Source organism: Vipera ursinii (assembly GCF_947247035.1).
Source record: "Vipera ursinii genome assembly, chromosome: 2".
NCBI lineage: Eukaryota > Metazoa > Chordata > Lepidosauria > Squamata > Viperidae > Vipera > Vipera ursinii.
This window is the reverse complement of record NC_139513.1, coordinates 116,214,230-116,237,626: the sequence shown is the minus strand read 5'-3', so window position 1 is coordinate 116,237,626 and position 23,397 is coordinate 116,214,230. Positions and strand designations below refer to the sequence as shown.

The 23,397-nt window shown below is 39.1% G+C and overlaps 1 protein-coding gene across 1 annotated transcript; it reads right to left on the bottom strand.

Moving 5' to 3' along the window:
* Nucleotides 1-12,153: 12,153 nt before the first annotated feature.
* CD7 (CD7 molecule) lies at nt 12,154-23,123 on the bottom strand. The gene is made up of 4 exons (XM_083353089.1): nt 22,997-23,123; nt 19,557-19,898; nt 17,455-17,561; nt 12,154-16,660 (listed from the first exon to the last, which is right to left on the bottom strand). The coding sequence occupies exons 1-4, from the start codon at nt 23,058-23,060 to the stop codon at nt 16,541-16,543; spliced, it is 633 nt and encodes a 210-aa protein (XP_083209215.1). The 5' UTR covers nt 23,061-23,123; the 3' UTR covers nt 12,154-16,540.
* Between the last annotated feature and the right edge of the window lie 274 nt (nt 23,124-23,397).

Genomic DNA, 23,397 nt, shown 5'->3' with positions numbered 1-23,397 from the left:
GAGGCCAAAGGCGCACGGAACGCTGTTACCTTCCCACCGTAGTGGTCCCTATTTTTCTACTTGCATTTTTACGTGCTTTCGAACTGCTAGGTGGGCAGAAGCTGGGACGAGTAACAGGCGCTCACTCTGCTACGCGGCACTTGGGATTCGACCCACCAAACTGCCGACCTTCCGATCAACAAGTTCAGCGTCCTAACCCACTGAGCCACCGCATCCCTTCTTTACATGGAATAGCAGTAAGGAAAAATTGTCAATGAACTTGATAAATTTTGAGATCTCTTTTGTCATAAACTTAATCCATATTTCTCATAGATAGCACATATGTACTTCTGGGTTTGGCCAGTCCCATTTGTTTCTGTCCTTTATATAATGAATTGCCAAATACCATCACTGTTGTATTGAAGGGTACAATGCAACAATATTCCACCATCCTGTCTCCAGTTCAACAGTGTATCTTTCTCTTTTTTTCTCCTCTCTGTGAAGACTTAGGGATCTTTGTTTTCAGCAAGACTTTGAACACTGTCTTTTTTCCAGGAGCAGTGGTTATGGTTATGATTGCCAATGTTTAGTGTTTCTATTCATTGATTGCTTTCCTTTTAAACTCCTGTTGTAGGCAAGATCCCCATTATCAATTATACTATTGTCTAAAGTCACTCAGCTGAGTTGTGCCAATATAAATGTAATTATATTTAAGGCTTTCAACAATAATTAGGTGACTATATTATTAAATAGTACTTTCTTTGTTAGTCCAATAAATCTTTGTTCTCTCTCTGCTACTCTGTTCTAATCCTGTACAATTTCTTCAAGCCTTACTACAAGCTTCTTTGACTGCCACAAGCTTGCTTTTTTTTTTTACTATAATTATGTGTCAGGTTGTCACAGCAGTAGATGAACTCATTTTCACTTAAGGTGCCTCCAATAGAAGATAATTTACTTCTCTTTGTTCCCGTCTCAGGCTCTCACCTAACTACTAGCTGTTAAATCAGAAGGAAAATGTATGTGGTGTCATCCCCTTAAATGCCTCCAATACAAAACCCCCACTAAATATCCATGACTGCTACTGTTTCTACAATCTTGACAAAAATGGGATGCAGTTCCAGAGCTGGTATTGATGCCCCAGCAAGAACTAAAAGTGATTCCTAGCATTAGAAGCCTCTGGAGATTTTGAGACTTCAGGATTTGCCTCAGGAGATTAGTTACCATAAGATTCTGTTCTCTTGCCCCTTCAGAAGGGGATGAAGGCTAAATCCTAGTGAGTCTTCACACATTTCTGTTCTTTTTAGTGACAGTTTATTTATACATGTGTGAATATGAATAGAATTGGATCATATCTGTGTGGATTGTCTCTGCAAGCGGATCCTGGTGGGTCACCTTGTTTACAGAGGATTTCCAAAGGATAAAGTGGCAGAAGAGATGCTTAGAACAGTGCTGGACAACACATGAATGGGGGATTTTAGAAGGCAAAGTAACCTATGCAAGGATAAGAGAAGAGCCTCAGGAGAGATCATAGTGCAATCCTAGCCAGCCATCATTAACAGCAGCCATACCAGCAAACAACAACCACAGCTATACACCCTAGCTGAAGACTGAGGCAACAGAACTCAGCAGAGCAGAGTAAAAAAAAAAAAGAAGGCTCTGAGAGAGAAGCAGTGAGGGCAAGAAGGCATTATGTAAAAGATCTTGGAAGGCCCAAAGCAGATGGCAGCCGCTGAAGGAAGTTTAAGAGGTCCAGGAAGTATGTCTTATATTCTCTGCCACATCACCAAGAAAAGTGCAAGAAAGCAGATCAAGCAGAGCAGATCAAGGAAAGGTTCAAGCTGGTCAGGGTCAGATGTACCCAAAGGTCAAGATGTGGCACAATGCCAGACGAAAAATGGGACATGGCAAGATCCAGGATGAGACAGCCTGGCCCTCAGGATGTCAAGCCGCATTAGCAACAATTCCAGGGTCATGATGGTAAATTCAATTGACTCATCTCACAGCAGAGTCCAAAGACACCCCTGGAGGTAGTTTGCAATGTCTGGGACTTCTGTTGTATATGAACTAACAGTTTAAAGTTGCAGAATATAATGCAGTCCTTAGATAACAAGTTAACCAGACTAAGGATTTATACATATGAAATTTAATTCTCTTGTATATGTGCTGTTTAAATTTAATCCTCATTAATGCAAATTAGAAAGTATTTGAGAATGGAAAATATATTTAATACATCAAGAAGTAAGCATTTGTGCTACATTTAATAATAGATAGATGTAGGAATAATAATCTATTAAATTAATATATAGGAAATGGTTGATTAACTGTTAATTGTAAGGCTAAAGCCTCTTTCACATTATTTATTATAAACCCTTATTTCAGTATTAATTAATTATGCCACATTTAATAATAAAGGAGCAGAATCTTATTTATTACATATTCTGAAGTTCTGTAATTGATGTGTATCCCCAGCCCACTTGTTAAAACTGTTCTGTCTGACTTAATTATTTCATTAACATTAATAAAATCTCCTCCATATAGAGATGGTTTCCTTTCTTTTTTGTTGCTTTCATTAATTTTCTAACAGTTTTAGGGCTCAAGGCTCCCACTCTTATTTAACATCTACATGAGGCCATTGGGTTAGGTCATCGGTTGGAGCCAGATATCATCAATATACTGATAATAATCAGTTACACATTTCATCCAGCTATGTTGTTGAAGTAATGGGGCCTACAAGCTATAAGGATTTGAATAAGAGACATAAGCAGAGACTTAACCCTAACAACATTGTATGGCAGTGGGTGTTTGGGGCCCCTAGTGCTGGGGATCTTCTACCTTTGGCCATGAATTGGATTAAACTATCTTATTTTGGTCTGTTATAGATGCTGGTGTTTCTCTGAACTGGAAGCTCTCATTTGAAATGGTGACAGTTATGGAGGGCCTTACCCAAAAGCTTGCCTTGTGGATCAGTTGCATCCTTTTCTGGACCCATTTCAGTCATGTACAGAAGCACGTCATGGGCAGGCCGTACTGTAACAATACAATACCATGTTGTATGAGATTCACTAGTAATTAATTGGATTGGGTTATTTGTGCATTTCAAGATGATGACTGTCATCTTTTAGCCCTACATGTCATAGGGCTTGGTTGTTTGAGGAAAATCTGCTTCCCATGAGTTTTGCCAATCCTGTGAGACCACATTGTTGGTCCAGTCAAATCAAAGCCCCATGCAATGCTTGAAAAAAATCCTTCCCTACCATGCAGCTACAGTGACAAAACACTTCTATATGTCTTCTTAGGATCAGAATTTTCTTCTGAGATATCAGTCAATGAGAGAGAGAGAGAGAGAGAGAGAGAAAGAGAGAGAGAGAGAGAGAGAGAGAGAGTGTTTCCTTTTTGAACTGCTGTTGTTCACATAGCTGTTAAAGCTTTGGGAAGTTTGGCAGGAAGGAAAAAGAGACTTTGTGTTAGATACTGGGTTCATTGCTTCAATGACAAGACGAGGCGAGTGAGTTTGGCAAAGATCATTGTTTATTGCTTGCAGGATCTGAACTGAGAAACAGGGCTGCGAATTCAGCAATTTATACCCTGGCCTCTAGGCAGCGGCCAATACGTTTAAAGCAACCTATTGCATGAGGGTTCTGCAACAGGTGATTCATGGGGATCAAACGGGGTTTATTAGTGGTAGGCAAATGAAAAATAATGTGAGACATATAGTTGATGTGTTAGAGTTTTTGGAAAGGCACAACCAGATCTCTGCAGCGCTAATCTTTCTAGATGCTGAAAAGGCCTTTGATCAATTGAATTGGCAATTTTTGTTGAAAGTTTTAGATAAAATGGATTTTGGGGGAAATTTTTTACAACCGATTAGGGCATTATATCAAAAACAAACTGCCCGAATCATAGTTAACAATAGCCTGACAGCAGCATGTAATATTGAGAAGGGCACAAGGCAAGGGTGTCCGTTATCGCCCTTGTTATTTGTGTTAACATTAGAGATATTATTGGTTAAGATTCGGAACTCGGAAAAAATTAAGGGGATACAAGTTGGAGATCAGGACTATAGATTGAGAGCATTTGCAGATGATCTGGTTGTTACAGTGACCCAGCCAGAGAACTCTGTTGTGGACCTGATGGAGATAATAACACAATACGGGAAGGTTTCTGGATTTAAAGTAAATACACAGAAAACTAAAATTTTGGCTAGAAATATGACAGTTTCACAGAAGGCTCTCTTAGAAGGATTAACTGGATTTGAGATTGTTAAAAGGGTTAAATATTTGGGGGTGATTTTGTTGCCCTCTAATACAAAGCTATATAAAAATAATTATGAAAAACTATGGGGGAAAATTCAAAAAGAATTGGAGAGTTGGGAAAAATTGCAATTGTCTTTGTTGGGACGGATTGCAGCAGTGAAAATGAATGTCCTGCCCAAATTTTTATTTTTATTTCAAATGATACCGATTCTTAAGAAAGATTCTAACCTGGAGGAATGGCAGCGTGGTATCAATAAATTTGTGTGGGCAGGGAAAAAGCCACGAGTTAAACTTAAGATTATGCAGGATACTCGTGAGAGAGGTGGCCTTAAATTGCCTAATTTTAAATTATATTATGAAGCTGCTGCATTAGTAGGAATAAGCGATTGGATTAATTTGACGCAACCGAGGTTATTAAATCTTGAGGGCCATGATTTGTTGTTTGGCTGGCATGCATATTTGTTGTATGATAAGAAGGTAGATACTGTGTTTAGGATGCATATTTTAAGACAGGCATTGCTGAGAGTTTGGAAGAAGTATAGACATAAGTCAAGCAGCAAGATACCATTGTGGGCAATTCCAAAACACGCAATAGAAAATATACATGCTGGTTTCAAACATGATGTGACTACGTACAAGGAAATTTTAAGCCTGGAAAGGAATGTTTGGTGTTTGAAATCATATAGCCTCTTGCGAGAAGAGAAGGTTGTTCAAACTTGGTTTCAATATATTCAGTTACGGGCCAGGTGGAAAGAAGACCAGAAAAATGGATTTGCAATGACTGATGAAAATTTGATAAAGCAAATTAGAAATCAGGGACCAGCACATATCAAACGGATATATCTTGCATTGATAGAGATTGATTCAGAAACAGAGCTTGTTAAGGATTGTATGATAAAATGGGCCCAAAACATTCAGGAAGTTATTACAATGGACACGTGGGAAAAGATATGGGTGAGGAATGTAAAATTTACTCAAGCTCAAAATCTAAGAGAGAACTTTTACAAAATGTTTTATAGATGGCATTTAGACCCTAAAAAGCTTGCAAGTATGTATCCGAATTACCAGCCTAAATGTTGGAGGTGTGGTGATGAAGATGCAACATATTTTCACATATGGTGGACATGTAAGAAGGTTAAGGTTTTTTGGATAAAAGTCTGGTGGAATATGCAGAAGATTTTTAAACGGAGGATAAAGTTTTGTCCGCAATTTTTTTTGTTGGGAATAATTGTTGACGCTACAGTTGTGGACTCCAAGTTGATGTTGAACTTAGTTACGGCAGCAAGACTTTTGATAGGTCAATATTGGAAGAAAGAGGAACTGCCGACCATAGAAGAATGGACTTTAAAGGTTTCCGACCTGGCAGAGATGGCGAAGATTTCGGCCTATTTGAAAGATCATTCGCAAGAACGTTATATTATGGAATGGAGAAAATGGATTGAGTTTATCCAGAACAAGTATAGGGTTAAGAAGTTTTATGTAGCATTCGAATAAGTCTTCTTTCGTTTTTTTTTCTTTTTCTATTCTAGTTTTTTATATATATTTAATATTGCTAAGGTTTGTTTTATCCTATATAAGCTAGAGAGTGATGGATTTTAGTATTTATAGTTGTTAGTATATGGTTGTTTATGATTGCTTTTTTATATATATATACCTTGTATTTAGCTCTGGGAAGTCGGGGGGGAGGGGGGGAGGGGGGGGAGGAGGGAGGGGGGTGGGGGGGAGGTAGGGGGGAGGTAGGGGGGGAGCAGGGGGGAAGGGGGGTTTTTTAAAGGAAAACTGTATTTTAAAACTTTTCAATTAAAAAAAAAAAGCAACCTATTGCCACCCTAGAGGCAGCCAATGGCGGCACTGGAGATGGGTTGTCTGAGGAGCTGGGAGCCGTTAGTCAGCTTCCCAGCTTAAGCAACCTTCCAGCAATTAACCCATGTGGTGTTCCCTTAACAAGACAAAGCCCAATACATTACACCCCTTCCACCTAGAATGTAGAAACATTATGATAATAAAGGAAAATGATTGCAGCAATACAAGTTTTACAAAGGCACAACAATAGTGTGCAATTACATGTGGCTAATACAGCTGCTTCCTAGCTAACAGCATAACAATGATACAGACAACATCATAGCTTCATTATTTTAGAACAAAGTCTTGTAGATATGCAGGAGGCTTGCGCACCCTTGTGGAATGCCTGGGGGACCCAGGCACTTCATGGTCTACCAGCTTGCCCGTGGGGCTTGGTAGACCAGCATCTTTAAGTTCAAATGAGTCTGGTTGTCTTGGAATTCTCTGGCTGGCCCTTCCAGGTTGGCCCACCCCAGAGTCCATGTCCTCCACAGAGTTAGCACAGCGGCTATAGTGTTCTGGTTGGCTTTCTCCATCAGGGGGCCCATGTTGCACTCCTGGGCTTTCCTCCCCTATGGCTACCTCCCCATTGCTCTGGCTGCTTGGGCCCTCAGAGTCTATGGATTGATCGGCCTGGCTGCCGGTTTGCGGTCCGTGGAAAGGACCTGTGATGAAGTCCTCACTTTGTGGCTGTTCTGGAAAAAGCTTCCTAAGCTGATCAATATGGTGATCTTTCCTGGCAACCACAAGTTCCCATGCCCATAGTTCCTGGCCCACACCCCATTGCCCTCTTGCAGCCCCCTGAGGGGTTTTGGGCGAGAGGCCTCAGCTGCCACCCAGTTTGGGTGCAACCTGTCCAGTTTCGTGATTAGGCGCCTCCCCCAGCGCAGCTCTGCTGGGCTTTTCCCTGTTGCCGTGCATGGCGTGGAATGTTGGCAGAGCAAAAAGTCGGCCAGTCTGTGGTACCATTCCCCAGTCACTATATGCCTCAATGACTCTTTTGTGGTAAGAACCATGCGTTCAGTTTGACCATTAGTAGATGGGTGAAATGGAGCCAATGTCACATGCCTAATGAGGTTTGCCCTAAGGAACCCCTGAAATTCTGCCACAGTAAATTGGGCCCCATTATCAGACACTACAACATCCGGCAGCCTGTGCATTGCAAAGAGTTTCCTAAGCACCTGGATGGTCCTAGCAGTAGTCTAATTTGCGATTGGTATAACTTCTAGCCATTTAGAGTGGCTGTTGACCACTATAAGAAAGAGCTGTCCCTGAAAGGGCCCAGAGAAGTCTATATGAATCCTAGAACAGGGAGTGTGAGTCTCTTCCCACCTGTGAATGGGAGCGTGAGGCATTTCAGGCCTTGATTGCTGGCATGTATAACACCCATGCACTTGGGCCTCAATGGCTTTATCTAATCCTGGCCACCATAAATAGCTTATTGCCAAAGCTTTCATGTGAACAATACCCAGATGACTTTCATGAAGTGATTGCAATACCCTGTCTCTTAGTGAGGTAGGAACTACGAACCTGTTCCCCCAAAGAATACAACCCTTATGAGCTGAGAGCTTGTGTCTCCTAGTAAAATAGCTCTGAAACTCAGGACCTGGGTTTTTATTCAGCCACCCTACTTAGTCTTGTCTGCTGCTGTTTCTGCAGCAATGTCCCCCGTGTGGAGGGGAAACTCTGGCAAGTTCTGAATGGACAAAACGCAGGCCACTAGGGCCGGATCTGGTTCAATTTGAGGCAGTGGAAGCCTGCTCAGGCCATCTGCATGGCCCATATCCTTGCCGGGTTTGTGAATTAGCTTAAAAGTATAAGCCGATAAAAAATGGACCGTCTAAGCATCCTAGGAGATAAAATGTGGGGTGTCTGTCTGTCTGTAGTGAATAACCCCAATAGTGGTTTATGGTCTGTGAAGACTGTGAAGTCCCTGCTGCAGAAGTAGTCGTGGAAGTTTTTTTACTCCAGCAACTATAGCCAGTGCCTCTTTGTCAATTTGAGCGTAATTACGCTTGGTGGAGGACAGTGTCCTTGAATAAAAAGAAATTGGAACTTGAGTTCCATCTCTCTCTGAGTGACTTAGGACTGCACCCACCCTGTATGGGGACACGTCACATGCTAAGCAAACTGGCCTTGACTCCTTGAAATGAGTCATAGTGGAACTAACAGACAGAAGTGACTTCAATTCCTGGAAACTCTTTTCGTGAACACTAGTCCACTTCCATTTAGCATTTTTATCCAAGAGCCGGTGTAGCGGCTCTGCCACTGCAGCCTTGTTAGGAAGGAACACGTGGTAAAAATTTAGGAGGTCTAGGAATGCCTGCAGCTCTCCTTTTGTTTTAGGGCTGGGTGCCATCTAAATGGCTTTTACTTTAGACTCAGCAGGGTGGATGCCGTCAGCATCAATACGAAACACTAAGAACTCAGTTGAGGGAACTCCAATACTGCACTTATTCTTTTTAAGCTTGAGGTCTGCTTCATGCAGCCTTTGCAGGATGGCTCTGAGCCTCCTTGCTAGCACCTCAGTGGAATCACCGGTGATGAGCATGTCATCAAAATAGGGGCAAACCCCCAGAAGGCCCTTGAGTGTAGTTCCATGATGCCCTGAAAAATGCCGGGGGCGACACTGTCCCCAAATTGCAGGCGCTTTACTTTAAACACCCCCCTGTGGGTTACAATTGCCTGTGCCACGGCTGTGGCCTCATCAACAGGGAGCTGCTGGTAGGCCTGAGCCAAATCTAATTTTTCAAAAATGGTGCCACCCTGCAAGGATGCCAGGATGTGGCTTACTACTGGTAGTGGGTATGCATGTTGTTTGAGTGCACTGTTAATTGTGCATTTATAATCTGCACTGATTCTAATCTCTCCATTGGCTTTTAGTGGCGTTACAATTGGGGTCTCCCACTCACCCCCATCTACTGGCTGCAGTATGCCCTGTTCAACAAATTTATCTAGTTCAGTGTCTATCTTGTGTTTAAGAGCAAATGGTACCCTACAAGGTTTAATCCTGACTAGCACTACATTAGGATCTAGTTTAAATGCTATTGGCGGGCCCGTGTATATTCCCAGAGCTGAATCAAACACATCTGCGAGTTCATCGCATACTGTTGCTAGACTCGTGACTTGCATCCGGTTGATCCCGGTTACTTGGAAGCCTAGTGCATCAAACTAATCAAGCCCAATCAGGCTCGTTCGCTGCCCCTCTACTACGACAACATCCAGGTGCCCCGAAAACCCCTTAAATTTAACGGCTAGTGTGGCCTCACCCTTGACTGTGACTCTGGCATTCTAGAAATCAGTTAGTACAATATCAGAAGGCCTCAGCTTGGCCCATCTCTTACTGCAATTACAAATGAAATTAAATGTTTCAAGGGAAATAATAGAAATGGTGGAGCCCGTATCCAGCTCCATCTTGCAGGTGACCCCTTGCAGCTCCACCTAAAGTCTATACTTTGGCTTAATTGGGCAGTGAGCCCCGGTATGGCAAATGCTTCTGCGGCTGGAGCAAAACCCCATGCTATAGTGTCCTGGGGCCCTGGTACCGCTCCTGGTCGGATCTTCTGACTGGCGATTTGATGGCCGGTCCCTCTGGCGACCTCTGCAGATGGACACGATGTGGCCCGTCTTTCCGCAGGCCCGGCACGTGGCTGTCCGGAACCTACAGTCCAAGCATTGGACGTATGAGATGGCAAATTCTATATTTTAAGAATATTGTTCAACATCACATCATGGTCTTCATCTACAATATTTCTTCCCCTAATGGTATTAACACAGAGAATAATTTGAGACCAAAAGAAAGCTATGTCTTGATGCATCTACATTATATGAACTAAAGAAATTTTAATTTTTTTACAATACCAACACAAAGTATCTATTTGACTTGTAATAAACTAATGATTTTTATTTCTGATATGAAAGCCAAGGAGATCAAGTGGTTAAATACCTAAGTAAATAGATATTACTTAGGGAAGAGTTTGTTCAAGACTTTTGCAGACTTTGAACCCATTCCAAGATGGACTAAAACCTTCCAGGATTCAGGAAGGAAATCCAATGCACCTAGGCTTTTATACTCAATAAATGATCAACAGTGCAATTGCTTATTTTTTATTTTATTTTGGGTGTGTCCAAGGTCCTCCCCAGTTCTTTCAAATATTATTTTCCTTCAGCTCTATATTAATTTTAGATGGGCCTTCCCTTTGTTTCTTTGTTCATATGTACTCATTGACTCCTAATCTTTTTTCGCTTATGCCTGTTGATTGGGTGGTTTCTTATAAATAAAATTTATTTTTAAAGAGACTTTAGTGTAACTTTATCTTTGATTCAGTATCATACCTAAGAAGGCCTAGCATCTTCAGACTGGCTAGGCTTAAAATGTTATTTTTTAATCAGAAATCATTTGTCTTCTTTGGGCTTCTCAAAAAAGGAGCATGTGGTAACAACTGGGATCCTTATAGTTAGAGTTCAGTAGCTATTTTTAATCCTCTAGGATTTAAATCAGGGGTCTTCAAACTTGGCCCTTTTATGACTTGTGGACTTCAACTCCCAGAATTCCTCAGCTAGGCATGCTGGCTGAGGAACTCTGGGAGTTGAAGTCCACAAGTCATAAAAGGGCCAAGTTTGAAGACCCCTGATTTAAATAATACAATTGCGGCTTATCAATTATGCTCTACATTAACCATATACCTTGGGTACCATATACCTTCTTCTGCAGTTTTCAGCCCTGGACTAAAAGTTAAACCAAGAATCCCTAGCAATCTGTTATGTCAGTTTAATTAACTGTTTTTAATTTGGCGTTTTTAGTTTAGTTTAGTTTATATTGCATTGACCTTTGCCTTTGAAAAAAGTTCTTAGGGCTATGTTATATACTTATATCCACAAGCAGATATATGGAAACTCAGCCAATGAAGAATTAACCAGGAACACTTTGGGCAGCATGCTTAGCATATAAATGATTTGTGTTTTTGAATTTGTACTACATTATTTGCAAGTACCTGTTGACCACATCCTTGCTGTGCATAATCTCAAGTCTGAGAAGATGCAGTTGACTAGACTTTTGAAGTATAGTCCTACACTCAGGTATCATGATCTGTTTGTCTGCTCTAAACCAACCCAAACAGTAATTTTGAAAATATTTTGATAAATATCTCAGCCACATAGTACTTGGTTCCATCATCACATTTCCTGATTAAACACCTAAATAGGAAAGTGGGCTTTGTGGTCACCTTTGGTAGCTCTAAGCCCAGGAAGTCCTACTCTGGTCAGGCATGTTGTTTTCATGTTGCACTGCACCTGCTTCCCTTTCAAGACCTTTGCTTGCTTGCTATCTCTGTTTTAAGCCCATGCAATTTACAGCTATTTTGGAGCTCACAAGAACATGAAGATCCCACTAAAGCAGACCAAAATTTCATTTATTCAGGTGTTAAGGCTAGCCAGGTGCTAAAGCAGAGTCCCAAACAGAACTTCAGTGCAAACAGCAAACTACCACTTACATTTCCCAATAACCAGTATTAAGACACATAATGGTTCTTGATCCTGGCGATAATATACAACCATCAGGATTTGGAATGGTTGATCACCTAATCAAGCCTGACTTTGTCTATCCTCTTCATAGTGTGTATGAATGGCCTTGAACATTTGGAATTGTGGGTAGTAGAGAGGAAAATGTCCTTTGTATCTCCACTGGGGTCTGCACAAAATGAAAATGTGCTTTGTTTCAAACTCAGAACAACACTGGCTAGGTTCCAGCAGAACAAAACTTGAAAAGCCTTCAACAGCTGCTCCTCTCTTGTTTTTCACCACAGGACCACAAGATTAGTTACAAGTGGCAGTCCATGCCAAATGTTTCTTACCAACCAATCTGCACAATACTTGGCTGGTGATTATGTTAAAAAACCTTTTAAAAGCATTAAAATACATCTCAGTAAGAACAATAGACCTTTTATGTGTTTAGCCAGCGAGCTACAGGACAAAGCAAGAAACTTAATCAATCTAATTAATTCACCAAGCACAAGTTTCTAAATCGCACAAGTCATATTAATATTATGACCGAACTGAAACATGACAAACCTGCCTGGAAAATAAAGAATAGCAACCCATAAGATGCATGCACTGTATCACGCCTCTTAATGAAATTGATTCTACATAAGCAAAGATTTTTTTAAAAAAAAATCAGCAGTAAATTACCAAGAAGTTTGGCAGACATACAACTTTTAGCAATCTTCCTATGTGGTCATGTTCTTAATTATTTCTTTCCTCTCAAAATTCTGCTCCTTTATTTCATCTAGTCAAAATAATAGCAATAAAGACATGACTAATTTGAATTGCTCTATTAGCAAAGCTGGATTATTATTTTTTTTCATTTTTTTTAAAAAGCAAGCCAATCACCACCCACACAACAAAAACATAGTCACTCTGCTCAGAACAGTCAAAATGACATTGCCAAGTTTTCTTTCATGCCTGGAATACTTAGAACAATTGGTGTAAGATCAGAGTGCTTCAATGTCAAAATATTTTGCACCTCTGTACTCTCCATCCTTTATAAATCATAAATAGCATAAGTGGTCTCACTCTTCCTGAAGTGATTCTATATAAGGCTGATTTTTCTGATGGAACATTATCACTGGAGGTTTTCAAAAATAGATGGGACAACCGATTGCCTGGATGATATAAGGTTCCTGCCTTGAGCAGGAGGGTTGGACTAGATATCCAGCTCTATGATTCTATGATTGTTTGTCAGGGCAGCATGGTATATGGCAGGGGTAGGCAACCTTGGCTCTTTTATGACTTGTGGACTTCAACCCCCAGGAATTCTGGGAGTTGAAGTCCACAAGTCATAAAAGAGTCAAGGTTGCCTACCCCTGGAATATGGCATGGCTGTCTGATAACTATGCCACTCTATATATCTTGCTTCAAATTTCTTTGACGTCATACCCAGATGGCATCAGTTCTTTAGTTGAGATGTATTTTACTATTTAAAACAGAAATCATTCCCTGTGGTTTAGTATATCTGACCTTTTCTTTGTTATTTGTTTTATAAACTACCTCAATCAACACAGCAACTCAAAGTGATGCACAATACAATGAAATCAATTTAAAACACCAAACTAAGAAAGAGTAACAATAACAGAATTAAAACCCACAGCAGGGAAAAACACAGCAGTAATATTTGTAGAACATGAGTATATGAACACCAAGTATTTGTGCAGCACATTTGGCTTGGCTGGAAAATAAAGTACAGCATCCCATCAGATTGATATGCATTGATCAATCACTCCCAGATCAATATTCAAAGTGAAGTCATCGATCATCCTACCCCAGGGTGTGCTGAAAGATCTTTTGGCATGGATTATCATCTGTACATTTACCTGCCATTTGAGCTAGTTCAAGAAATGTGGAGAAGATGACAGAAAAAGAAAAGAAAATGTGGTTGAACTGAAAGGATTTCTAGGAATTCATATTAGTCTCCTCCAGTTAGGGTATGCCACGTATAAGGATGTACACAAATGCAAGATATCAGCAAAACAAAGCATTTCTGCCTACCTCCTGCAAATGACTAAGTCACATTTCTCAAACTGCACACCATAGAGAAAAATGGAAAAGAAATGGCAGAGAGACAATTATTGTAGACAGAAAATGGATAAGTCTAATTCACTTGTAAATTGTATTACTGCATAAATCCATGCCAATATTTTTTTTCTGTGAGAAGATACATGCTAAAGATTACACAATTTCATGTCGTAAGTTTTTCAATTTTTGCCAAGCTGTCTGTTTCATGTATTTTGTAATTCATGTATTTATTTTTCTAAGCCAACTATTATTTTTCTTTATAATAGTATTTTTGCATAAAGGTAAAGGTAAAGGTTCCCCCGCACATGTGTGCTAGTCATTTCTGACTCTAGGGGCCGGTGCTCATCTCTGTTTCAAAGCCGAAGAGCCAGTGCTTGTCCGAGGACGTCTCCGTGGTCATGTGGCCGGCATGACTAGACGCCAAAGGCGCACAGAACGCTGTTACCTTCCCACCGGAGTGGTCCCTATTTTTCTACTTGCATTTTTACGTGCTTTCGAACTGCTAGGTTGGCAGAAGCTGGGACGAGTAACAGGCGCTCACTCTGTTACGCAGCACTCGGGATTCGACCCGCCAAACTGCCGACCTTCTGATTTGACAGGCTCAGCGTCCTAACCCACTGAGCCAGCGCGTCCCTGTCTCTCCAAATATCTTGCAACCATTTTCCCCTAATAAAAAGTGATTTGTTATTTAATTTTAGATGCAATTTTGTGCAGATTTTTCTCTCATATATGATTCTTTTATACTAAATTTTGCAGATTTGGAGAGGTAGGACTTTCAAAAGATTAACTAAATGTACAGATTCCCAAATAAGAAAGAAATTCTCACATCCCGATTTGACAAATGTCTTTAGTATAGAGATATATGGAAAAGCAAATGATGGAATACAAACAATACTGCACAGCCAAGATATCTCGAAATCTTTATTGCATGCTTTGTGCTCTCTCTTGCTCTCTCTCTCTCTTTCTCATAAAATAAGCCCATATATTTAACTTCTAAATTTGGTTTAAAATCTTTAAAAATAACATATACTGTAATACTATAGAAAAATAAACATTTAGCGCTGCAATTCTATTTTTTTTAATTTGCCTTTACAAGAATACAAGGCAGCCTACATAGGACTCCCTCCTATTCCCCTCATTGCATCAGTCACTTTGTTTTAAGGAGTTGTTTGTCTGAAGTTACCAGGTGAAGTTCTATGGCTGAGGATGAATGATAATTTGGTTCTTCAGAGTGCTAATCCAACATCTTCACCGCTACACCACACTGTTTCTTTGTAGGTATTGAAATCATGAAGTTACACCTCTTAAAACATTTATGCAATACTCTAAATGTACCAAAAAAGATAAAACATTTTTGACATCTTCCCTTCTAAATAGTTTCTAATATTCCATAATGCAGTGGTGGCGAACCTATGCCGTGCATGCCAGAGGGGGCACTCAGAGCCCTCTCTGTGGGCACGTGCGCCATTGCCCCAGCCCTGCCTCCCCCTCTGGCCGCCTCACCAGCAGCCCCCAGGCACGGCCCACACAGAGCAGCACAGCCAAGGACATGGCAGCCAGGCAGCAGGGACAAGACTCTGCCCTCGCACCCCATTGCGCGCAGATGATGCTGTGGGGAGCAGGTGGAGTGTGTGGCCGCCATCGCCACCTGGGAGATCTTCTGAGGCAGGCTGTGGAGGCTGTGGGTGGCCCTGTGGGTGGGAAGGGCAGGGGCAGGAGTAGAATGGGGGTGGGTGGGGCAGTTTTTGGTACTCGGTCCCTGAAAGGTTCGCCATCACTGCTAATGTCTTCTGCAATTGCACCTTTAATAAGCATGGAGGCAGGACTCAGCAGGAAAAATATATTTTAAAAAGTGCAATACATTTTCCATTTGTATTCCTCTCTGTTGAATTGTTATTAACTACTTTCAATAACAGCATTTATTAAAAATCTTTACTATTTATGCAAACATTGTTTCAAAAGGCCTATTTATACTGTACGACTCGCGCTAAGCACATCAGCTATAAAGTTAAGCCACATTCATCTTAAGATAGGCAAGGACATATATAAAACTAGTAAGAATTTAAGCCATCCAAAGCACGTAACCTGCCCTTTTCAGGTTTTCAACTGAATGTGTGAAGGGGAAGTGGACATGGCTTGAATGATAGCATATTTCTCTGGATCCAGAAGGATAGAATTATGGCATTGGAAGAGATCTTGGAGGTCTTCTAGCCCAACTCCTTCTCCAGCCTTTTCTTCTTCAGGCTAAACAAGTTCCAAGTTTTTGTATGATTTAGAGTCCAAGCCCCTTACCATCTTTGTTGTTCTTCTCTGCATGCTTTCCAGTTCCTTAGCAACCTTTCTGTACAGTTGTGACCAGAACTGTACACAGTATTCCAGGTGGTCTGACCAGTGCAGCATAAAGCAGTACTATCACTTCCTGTGATCTTGTTGGTATACTTCTATTTATGCAGCCCCAAACTGCATTGGCTCAGCTTCTTTTGCAACTGTAGCAGGCCGTCAGTTCTTGCTTAATCTGTGGTCTAGCTTTTTGCAAGCATTCCAGGACTTCTAATAAGCCAGAGTGTCTAACTGTACTGAGGGCTATTCTCCCATCCAAGTGAATGCAAATTTGGCTCTTTTCAGACCTCCAGCAAAATGCGTGGAAGTCCGAGGGGGTGGAATTAGTAGCTATCATTCTTGATGCAGTTTGAGCCCTTCACACATTCAATGAGGCTACCTGAATGGAGTTTTTGAACATTAGCTTTCAAATTTTAAACACTACTATTAGTTCACATATGTGAGATGCAAACTGATGCTCAAACTATACACTTTTTGATCACTTCTTTTAAAAAAACAATGAAACAATTATGAATTTGTTGGAATTTCAACAATATTTTGTTGTTCAGTGTTCAATATTACATAGCATATTGATTCATTTTATTTTCATTGTTCTGGCACCTCAGGCTGTATGTCATATCTTCATAGATGAAATTTTGCCTTTTCTTTGCGTGTCCTTGTTGGAAGCACTTCTTGATCTATTTAAAAAGACAATTAAGATGCATATACACAAGTTACCTAATGGTTCCTTATGCTATGTGTAGATCTGTTGGACCAGTTAATATAAACAAGATATGAAAAATAAATCCAACAACTGATAACATTTTTTTAAAAAAATGATAATAGCATAAAACAATAGTCAACATATAGGAACTGTAAAATAGGCTTTTACTAAACATTACACTTGGACTGAGTAATTTTCTGCAGAAGAAAGGACATAGTTGTACATTTTGAAGATCAAAATGACAACTACCTATCAGCAAATATTAACGTATTGAATCACAAGGTTTTTCTTCTAAGCTTGCACTTATGTGATAATGATTGTATGTGGGTCCATTCAAATCATTACACTGATATAGAATAACTAGAATAAAGAAAACTCCAGATCTTTAAATTAGAAATTCTTTTGCATTATAAATATCTAGTGCTATACTACAAGTCATTCTATACTATAGAATGGATCCCACTTGAAAAAAGGTGTCCACAAAAGAGGACTAAAACAAGATGGATCGATGACATCAGCAAGTATTGTGGGTCCAATTGACAAATAAATACTCAGGCCCCTTTCGGCTGGAAACATGCAGAAGAGGCCTTCATCCTGCAGTCAATAGACAATGGCTAAAATGATGATGATCCTACAATTATACAGGAAAGGAGTTATTTGACATTATCTTGGGACATTTCTTGACTGAGGTACATAATTTTTAGGAAAGAAAGAATGGAAGTTGATAGAACTTAGTTAATATAATATCTTGATATTAGCCATACTTACATCTGCATGATAGATGATATATGATCCAAGCATAAAAACCAAGAGCATTAACACAGAAATAAAAATATACAACATCCAGGGAGATTCAAAATTCTTCTCTGAAGGTGCTATAGTAAAGAAAATGGGACATGCAGTTTAACATAGAGCTTTACACCAGCTTTCCCAGCCTTCAAATGTAAAGGAATAATACAGACAGTCCTTGACCGAAGACCACAATTGAACTCAAAAGTTCTTTTTGCTCCATTTTACGACTTTTCTTGCCACAATTGTTAAGTGAATCACAGCAGTTGTTAAGTTAGTAACACATTTGTTAAGTGAATCTGGCTTCTCCATTAACTTTGTTTGTCAGAAGGTCCCAAAAGGGGACCACATGACCCTGGGACACTGCAGCTATCATAAATATGAGTTAAATAAATATGAGTCAGTTGCCAAGTATCTGAATTTTGATAATGTGACCATTGGGATGCTGGAACAGTCAAAAGTGTGAAAAACTGTCATAAGTCACTTTTTTAAAGTGCTGTTATAACTTCAAAAGGGACGTGGTGGCTCAGTGGGTTAGGATGCTGAGCTTGTCGATCAGATGGTCGGCAGTTTGGTGGGTCGAATCCCAAGTGCCGCGTAACAGAGTGAGCGCCTGTTACTCGTCCAAGCTTCTGCCAACCTAGCAGCTTGAAAGCATGTAAAAATGCAAGTAGAAAAATAGGGACCACTACGGTGGGAAGGTAACAGCGTTCCATGCGCCTTTGGCGTCTAGTCATGCCAGCCACATGACCACGGAGACATCCTCAGACAAGCGCTGGCTCTTCCGCTTTGAAACGGAGATGAGCACCGGCCCCTAGAGTTGGAAACGACTAGCACACATGTGCGGGGGAACCTTTACCTTTACCTTTATAACTTCAAATGGTCACTAAATGAATTGTTGTAAGTTGAGAACTACCTGTGTTGCTTCCAACATGTTAACTGAAAACCATGGGATTTGTATTCCCAGTTTATCTGGAATCTTTAAGAAAGTGCTTTAAGAAGGCTGCTTTAACAGACCTCAGCCTTCCATCACTGAATATCCTCCTGATTTGCGGACTTCAACTCCCACAGTTCACTAAAATTATTAACATACAACATCTCAGATATGTACATTTAATTGTTTTAAGAGATTATCATTTATTATGTATTTTTTATTTATTCTGCAGAAGGGAATAATGTGATGGGTATTGTATGCATAAAAGCATGTACAGTATACTGTATGTGTGTGTGTGTGTATGTATGCAGAGTGATTTCCTTCTATATCCTGTAAACTCCTTAAGTCCAATTAGATTGAAGCAATGTATCAACTTTATAAATGAACAAATCAATTAATATGTTGACTTTCAAAGATAATTTCTGAATTATGACTGAGTTGTAGACTTCAAGCTGAATTAGAAGTTTCTAAACAAAATGAGGTTGGAACACTGCTATCATGTCACCACTTGTCCTTCTCTTCATTAAACTAAACATACCCAATTCCAGCAACCGTTCCTTAAATTAAGCAGTTATCTGAAACAAGGTCTAATTGAATCTTATTGTTTTAAGATTCTATGTTTTTCCAGTTTAAAATTCAGTCCATCCATTGTCTTTTCAGTTTGCAATTATTTTAAAAAAAGTTTCCTTATTTATGTACTTCCTCAAATATGTACTTCTGAAGTATATGCAGTACATGTTAAATATATACCACATGCATAATTAATATATATGTTTGCTCAGTGTATATTATTTGCTTCTCATCCATCTCAGTACAATGTATTTTATATATTATACTATACTTTCATTTTGTAGGTATTTGATCTGAATGAACACATTTTGTATTAGTCTACAATCAAATGTGAAGATGCTGAAATGACAAGTTGTCACTTTCCCCAAACCCAATGACGTTAGGCTTGTTACTTTTTTAAAAAAAGATATTACCTTAAATTGTAACAAAACACTCCACATTTTCATTTAACAGACTTTTAAGACAACATGGTTAATAGAGGTCAAGATGTCTAGATAATACCAAATTAGGAAAAATGGTTAATGATTTATAATTGAAAATCAAACTGCTATTCACACGACTTTTTCTCCATCCTTACCTTTTACTACCAAAAGAAACTTCACTGGGCTATTCTTTGGCTTAAGCCCAGTGTCTGTGGTCAAGTGTGCTGTACACATATATCCATCACTATCATTTTCCTTCAGTTGCTTCAGTGTAATTGTGGCTGTATTGTTCACCTCAAAATACTCAGTGCGATTTTTATATGCAGCATCTTCTCTCTTGTTTTTACCATGATAGGTAATATAAAGCACATCTGTGGGCTTTCCAAGAGTTCGTTTAAGATACAGACCTTCAATCGTATGCATAAATTCACAGGTGAGATTGACGCTTTGCCCTTCTTCAGCAATAAGAACCATCAATTCCTGACTGACCATTTTATCTGGAAAGAAAAAGATCTCCTGAAGTGATGGTGAATATTATTTATGTACTTGCCCACATTGATGTCAATAGATCTTAAGTGTTACCATGTGCACCAGTTCCTATTCCAATTCTATTTAAATATACAAAACCCTGAAGATGAAGCCTCATTATAAAATCCCTTCAGTTGTATTTCGATGTTGACTCTGAGGAGAAACCCACATTTTTTTCCAGGCATTCAGCACTCACAATGCAAGTTCCAGTTAGTCCTTCACACTAGAAACAGCCCAGCTACTGAGAGTTATCACAATTTTGTACCTCTGTCTGGGTTTCCTGCTGGATAGCACCTGCTATAAATTCTCCTGAAAGATGGTAGACACAATAAGCAAGCTTATTTTAATTTGCCATTTCCTGTCATTTAGCTTTTTATTGCTGACGCTACATCACAGAATGAGAGCTTATGTGTTTTGCAAAGGAAAAAAGATGCATATGAATTATGAAACTGCTTTAAAAGCAATGGCTATCATTTTCAAGGTGCATTCGTTTGTTGAAGCATGCTTCAGCTGCCATATACCACGTCCAGTGTTGTCAGTTAAGTATTTGAATGTTTTTTCCCCTATGTCTGGGTTCTTTTCTACTGTTCTACATCTAAATACTAAACAGTTATAAGAGATCTTTTTATTTCAATGGTATTCAAACTTAACAAATTATCACTTCAACCAATGACATGTACAGGTAGTCATCGATTTACAACACTTCACTTAGTGGCCAAAGTTACAATAGCACTGAAAAAAGTGACTTATGACCATTTCTCACATGTATGACTGCTGCAGCATCCCCGTGGTCCCTTGATTTACATGTGGATGCTTGACAACTGACTCACGTTTATGACATTTGCAGAGTCTCGGGGGTCATGTGATCCCCTTTTGCAACCTTCTGACAAGCAACCAAGCAAGATCAATGGGAAAACCAGGTTCACTGCAGTTGCTACTAATTTAACAACTGTAGTGATTCACTTAACAAATATGGCAAGAAAAGTCGTAAAATGGGACAAAACATGCTTAAGAAATTTCTCACTTAGCAACATAAATTTTGGGCTCAATTGTGGTCATACGTCAAAGACTACCTGTATTGTTTTTTAAAAATGACATAATTGCCCATTCTCTTTGAACCTGTGAGGATGTCTATCAAGCTGTTGTTCTGAATGACCAAAGAAACTTCTGTGCCGTGCTATTCTATGTTCCGCTATGCTGTTCTTGCTTGATTAACCTGTATAAGTCAGCTACTATTTTTATTTCATGTTTGATTCCCTTAATGCAGGCATGTCAAATTCATGACATCACGTGACGTTGCGTGATGTATCATAACTTTTTCTCCATTGCCAGCAATGGGGTGGGCGTGGTTTCAGTATGATGCATCTGGCCCACAGGCTGGCAGTTTGACATTCCTGTCTTAATGCATTATTTCATTAACTGAGGTTAATGAAATAAATAAATTTATTCATCTCTTGTATGTTGGAATTCTATGCAATAAGTATTTCCAGCAGCGTTTTTCTCACCATGTACATGTATATATCTGAAGCAGACTGTGTTGTTTCTCTGTGTCATAAAATATATGCAAGTATATTCAATTTTTTGGTCATATTTATGTAGTGCATATTGGAGGTAGTGATCCTTTGAAATCTGTATGCAACAAAATTTCATTTTAATGTATGACAATTAGTGCACATTTAAAATGACAATAAAATTATTCTATTCTATATTCTTGAAGTGCATTTTAGGAGCCATTTCAATGAATAAATACAGTATCACTTTAAGAAATAGTCTTTAGCATCCCAAAGATCTCAAAACATAACTTTTACATTTTAAAGACACATTTTATGAATGTTTAAAAGTAATGTCTGCTGGAGTTATTATAGAGCAGAAATTCTGACAGAAAAAAGTGTAACTCCCTAACATACATGTTTGAATATCTATACCAAATTCCTCTGATTTGTGACATGCTTCAGCATAGGGACCAGAGCTGTGCAGATATCCATATTTCAAGGGGAGAAGGTGACTTGGAGAATATGTTGCCATTAAACACATTTTCCCCTCAGGATTGATTGGCAAGAGTTGGTCAAACTCATTAGTTGTGGCTTATTTGAGGAGCTACCAACAGATATAAAGTATGCATACCATCTCGATTTTTTCTCCTTGGAGTCTCCAATTTTAACAGTTTAATCTGAGAAAGTTAGTATAATTTGCTTTCCAAGATCAATAATAAAGTTGAAACATGAAATAATAAAAAAATACAAGGCAAGTTAATGAAACAATTTAATAATGCAAGAAAGGTAACAATTCATAAAAATTTTGCAGAAATTGGTCAGTATCCAAAAAAGAAATTTCAGTGGGATTCTGGCAAATGGCAATGAAAGAGTCTTGTGACACTATGAAAATTACTAGCATAATTGTATTCATTACTTTTATATACATTTGGAAAGTAAGGTTCTCACATTTTAATAACACAACTATTTAGAATTTATATGTGTAAGTTAATTTCTAGTAATATTACCAGACATTTTTCAATCAAACCTGCATATCCTACTTTGTATCCCACACTCAGACATGCATATTTATGTTTTTTTTTTCCAAACAATTTCTGCTTTTACACACTCAACTTCTCTACTTTACATGAGCATTGCCAAGACTATACGGATGCCATGACAGCTATGGAGTACCAACACAGCTGTAAAATGAAAATAATCCTTAACACCTGATTATTGGGCAGATGAAATGGAATCTCTTGATAGAAGTTATGAAACACAGTTGCTAGACTGGGTTTCCTTGTTATTTACTCATCCTGAAAAAACAGACTTCTACAAGTCATACTGAGATATAAAGAAAGCATATAGATTTTAAGATGAATGATATAAATATTCTGAGTGTTCAGATTATTCAAAGAAAACCAATAGGCTAAACTCAGATCTGATTTCTTCACCTGCAGTCAGCCAAAACAGTGTCTCTCTTTATACCATAAATAAATCAAGATCCATGCAAATAGTCTTTTTGAACTTAGTCTATATCATTAATTCTCAGTGAGAGTTAAAAATCAGTAAAACAACTTTTAGATATCTTCTACCTTTTGGTTCTGCATTTCCAGGAGAGTGCAGCAAGAGAAAATACGCAGAAAGGACCCAGAGCATTTTGCAACAGCTGTTCTTTCTACCTGAAAGCAACTATTCTTTACCCGCAGAGCAAAAATTAACTTCCCACTTATGTGACCATGTGATTTTCAGTCAAATGAGTGCTTCACTGAGTGTAAACCATATATATATGTACAGTCAAAATCTAACTGTGCGTAGCTACAAATTAAACCCCATTTCTGAGAAGATACAAATAACATGTATTCAGCCTTAGTCCTTGTTATTAATAATCACAAAAATCTTCATACTGGTCCCTCATAAGCAAAGTTTACTTCCATTTTACTCCATCTCCACACTGAAATGAAGTATTGAAGTGTTTCTAAGATAGGTTGGAAGA